Genomic DNA, 3,608 nt, shown 5'->3' on the forward strand with positions numbered 1-3,608 from the left:
AGCGACAACTTATATTTTAAGGTCTTGATATGTTTTTCCAGTTGTTACAAATCTCTAAGGTCAAGATGAACATGTGTCTGCTTTGTTTGCGTCTGTGTGTTATGTAGCCTTGATAGGTTTCCTGGTGTTATGACAGCAGAGGTTACCAATCTCATTAGCTAATCATTAAGTGCAATTAATGTTCTGCAAGCAATTAGTGCTTCTTCTCAGGGGCGATTTTACCGTCTGGGCACCCTGGGCACGTGCCCGGGCTCGACGTCGCTACTTTCCAAAACGTTCGTGAGCTTCCCAAGCCGCAAGAATCGTAATAGTTGCTCTTATACGCTGAAAATTCGTGAAAATACGCTGCAAAAAGGAGAAGTGCTCTATAACTGGGCCAGCATGGTCAATTTCTTTTCTATTGGGCCTTCCTGCACCCTTTCGTAAACATGGGCTACAACTAACTCGAGAAAATTGGTTGTTTGGCTGTTGAGCAGAGACGAAGAACTCGGGGAGATGGGAACAGGCGCTCGCGCGGCACACCCAAACCCTAGCTCGGTACTCCAGTCTCGAAGATGATCTGGCCACTCGTCGAGAGCGGACTGCCGGAGGGCACCGATGAACGGAGAGCGGCAAGAGTTTCGTCGCGCGGAGGGGCCACTACTCTGTCGGGCAAGGCCGGCGAGGCTCACGTACGATTGAAAGTGCAAGCACCGAGGCGGCGGCTCCTCTCCCGTGGAAATTTCACTTAGGCTCAAGCGGACGGTGACTCTTCCCCGTTCGCAGTAGCCGTGCCACGCTCCCAAGTGTTCGAGCTGCAGAAAGCCACGACTAAGAGACGGCTAGCACCAAACTGTCAACGAGGGCTACCGCAACATGGGATAACTAGGTGAGTTATTCTCTGTAATTTATTGAAAAACTGTGCAGTTTAACATTGATTGTGTCTATTCAAATTATGTTTGTTCAAATTTCAGTATTGAGCACATTTTCATAGATCAGACATGTGATACTTGTGGTTTCTTAGAAGGACAAAATATACTCAGGCTTACATTGTCCCGGGCTTTAGAAATTCAGGTAATACCACCCCAGGTACCCTAACTTGCATCCAATGTGATGATCTAGTCCCAAACTTGCAAAACTAGACCAAGCCATACCTCAACTTGCATCCAATGTGATGTTTTAGTCCCAGGCCAATGAGAACTCGCCAATTGGCTGCCAAGTGGCTGGGCCGGTCAGCGCGTGCAGTTTTGCACAAAACCCCCCGCCGTTTGCCTGATTCAACCCGCACTCAACCCCCCCACCTGAATTAAGGGTGTGTTTGGATCGTGTCCTCACTGGTTTGCCTGGGCAAAATAGCTGCCTGGGAGTTGCCTGGACATCTCAGCAAAAAAAATGCCTGGCCAGGAACGACCATGTTTCTAGGCTGCGTTTGGTTACTGACCTGGGAACGTGCCTGTGTGGATAAATGGCCCAGGCAGTGTTTGGTTGCTATATTGCCTGGGATTGGAGATCACCGATATGCATATGCTAAATATAAATATAAATAAATATGGTCGGACTTTTCAAAAGCATAACAGAGCCAAATAATTTGATAAGCAAAAAGTAATAATAATATGAAGTTTCATAAGCATAACACTGAAGGCAAATGATTTTATAACTCTGACGATACACAACAACATTGCTGTTGAATAACCACAGTGCATTACATTTGATTAATACTCATTGTCCAGCACATCTGGAATGCAAGAGATACACAAATTATCCTTATGGGATTAACATAACCAGAAGTCTAATTATGTATTCATCCTGATACTACCTAGAAACTTATCCAAAGTCAGAAAGCAACACAGCTTTCACATTAGCATCTAATAATCATACCATGCATGCCGATACTACTTGGAAACTAAGCAGAAGGTTGTAGCAAAATAATACCACCATCAGCCATTACTTAGACATCAGTTGTGCATAGCCAAAAGCTAGTCATTGACTACTTAGAAACTAGTGTTTTGCAACCAAAAGGATCCAACAATATGGTAGACCACCAATCAATCTTACTCAGAAAGGGGTAGAGTTAACAACAGGATCATCGCCAAGGTTACTAGCAGGATCTTTGTTTCCAAGGTTACCAACAAGATCATCGCCGACACGTTTGCCAGCAGGATAATTGTCAGATAAGTATGTATACACCCAACGCTCTAGGTATTCTTGACCCATGCTGACAAGAAAACCTCGATGAACTGCAAATTCTGGCTTGCATAGATGCATCCCGACCGACATCCTCTCATCAGGTGGCAACGGAATCTTCTTGAGCATGTCCCATAAAGGAGCATTTGGGTCCTTTGGGGCTACCGTCTGTACTGGACTTGCAAGGGTTTCTCGTATGCCCATCAAAGTACTTGTGAGCAGCACATCCATATTAGTGTCATCTTGTGATGCTTGAGATGATCTTGGCTTTGACCTTTTAGCTTTATCATTTTGTGGTGGTGGCAGAGTATTTGGCTTTGCACTTTTTTTTGAAACTTTTCTTGTTAGGCTTTAGAGCCGCAACATTGGACGAGGAAACTTGACTATCAGTTGCAGCAAGAGCAGCCACCGCTTCACAATCATCACTATCTGTATCTAATTTATCCGAGTCATGACCTGTTGGACCCTTCGCTTCAACAAAGGTGGACATATCATTCATCATGTCATCTTTTACCTTATCATCATTGTCAGTTTCAGCTGCAGAGAAAGGGTCTTGCATAAAAGAGCCATCTGCCGACGAGCCACTAAATAATTCCTTCAACTTGTCATAGAACTGAATCGGTTTAGAGAGAATTCCACGATCATTGGCCTACATGAATTTTATTGTTAGTTCCACATCAGTAGTTGAACACTCGACAAATAGATAATTTATATGAGATAATTACCGATAAGCCATCTAGAGTAGATTGGGAGAGCATCACTTGTTTGTTCACATCATCAAACCCACTGCGCAGCGGCCCCGTCGTCCGGAGTTGACTGATGCAATTTTTATCGGTTGAATTGTACAGGTCATTCAACTTTTTTTGCCTCTCCAGATCTCTATCAACCAATGGCCCATACTTTCTTCGAGACATTCTAAGACTGTAATGTCTACGTCGACGACGCCACCGGACAATGGCCAACATTACAGCTAGAACACCTAACGTCCGTCGTTTCTTGATAACATAATGGACAGATTCTGTATACATCTGAATATTAGATGAAATAAATGTATAAGAAACAAGTGAGATGTACGTATATGTAGTCAGTAGAACCAATAATAGAGAGATTGTTCTATGCTAGATTTAAGATTACATGCGTGCACACATATATGCAAAGTACTGCTAGATTATTACTCTAGTAAGAGGTTTCTTCAGATCTGGAAGGTTGTAGCTTCCAATCAAGTAAAAAAAAGAAGCCAAATGAAAAGAAGCACTAGATGCGTTCATGCTAGCAAGTTCTAATCACAAGAACAAATAAACAGAGAAGGGGGCAGCAAATCGTGGCACACATGATAGGGTAAAAATTGCAGTCTCATCTTCACGATTTCACCAGATCTGACTAGGAACTAGAAATATTGTTGGGGGAAAGAAGAAGCAAAGCCAATAATCAATTTCCCATGCAAT

At 43.3% G+C, this 3,608-nt stretch overlaps 1 protein-coding gene across 1 annotated transcript; it reads right to left on the bottom strand.

The window, feature by feature from the left end:
* Positions 1-1,609: 1,609 nt before the first annotated feature.
* Positions 1,610-3,205, bottom strand: LOC125554449. The gene is made up of 2 exons (XM_048718006.1): positions 2,889-3,205; positions 1,610-2,812 (listed from the first exon to the last, which is right to left on the bottom strand). Exons 1-2 carry the CDS (start codon positions 3,189-3,191, stop codon positions 2,450-2,452), a joined length of 666 nt encoding a protein of 221 aa, XP_048573963.1. The 5' UTR covers positions 3,192-3,205; the 3' UTR covers positions 1,610-2,449.
* Positions 3,206-3,608: the final 403 nt, after the last annotated feature.

The sequence above is a fragment of the Triticum urartu genome, chromosome 4 (genome assembly GCF_003073215.2).
Source record: "Triticum urartu cultivar G1812 chromosome 4, Tu2.1, whole genome shotgun sequence".
NCBI lineage: Eukaryota > Viridiplantae > Streptophyta > Magnoliopsida > Poales > Poaceae > Triticum > Triticum urartu.

Excerpts from the sequence above, each read along its gene's own strand:
- LOC125554449 (XM_048718006.1), bottom strand. The coding sequence starts at position 3,191 with ATGTATACAGAATCTGTCCATTATGTTATCAAGAAACGACGGACGTTA. Across the intron at positions 2,813-2,888 it reads CTACTCTAGATGGCTTATCG|GCCAATGATCGTGGAATTCT; the intron begins GTAATTATCTCA and ends AAATTCATGTAG.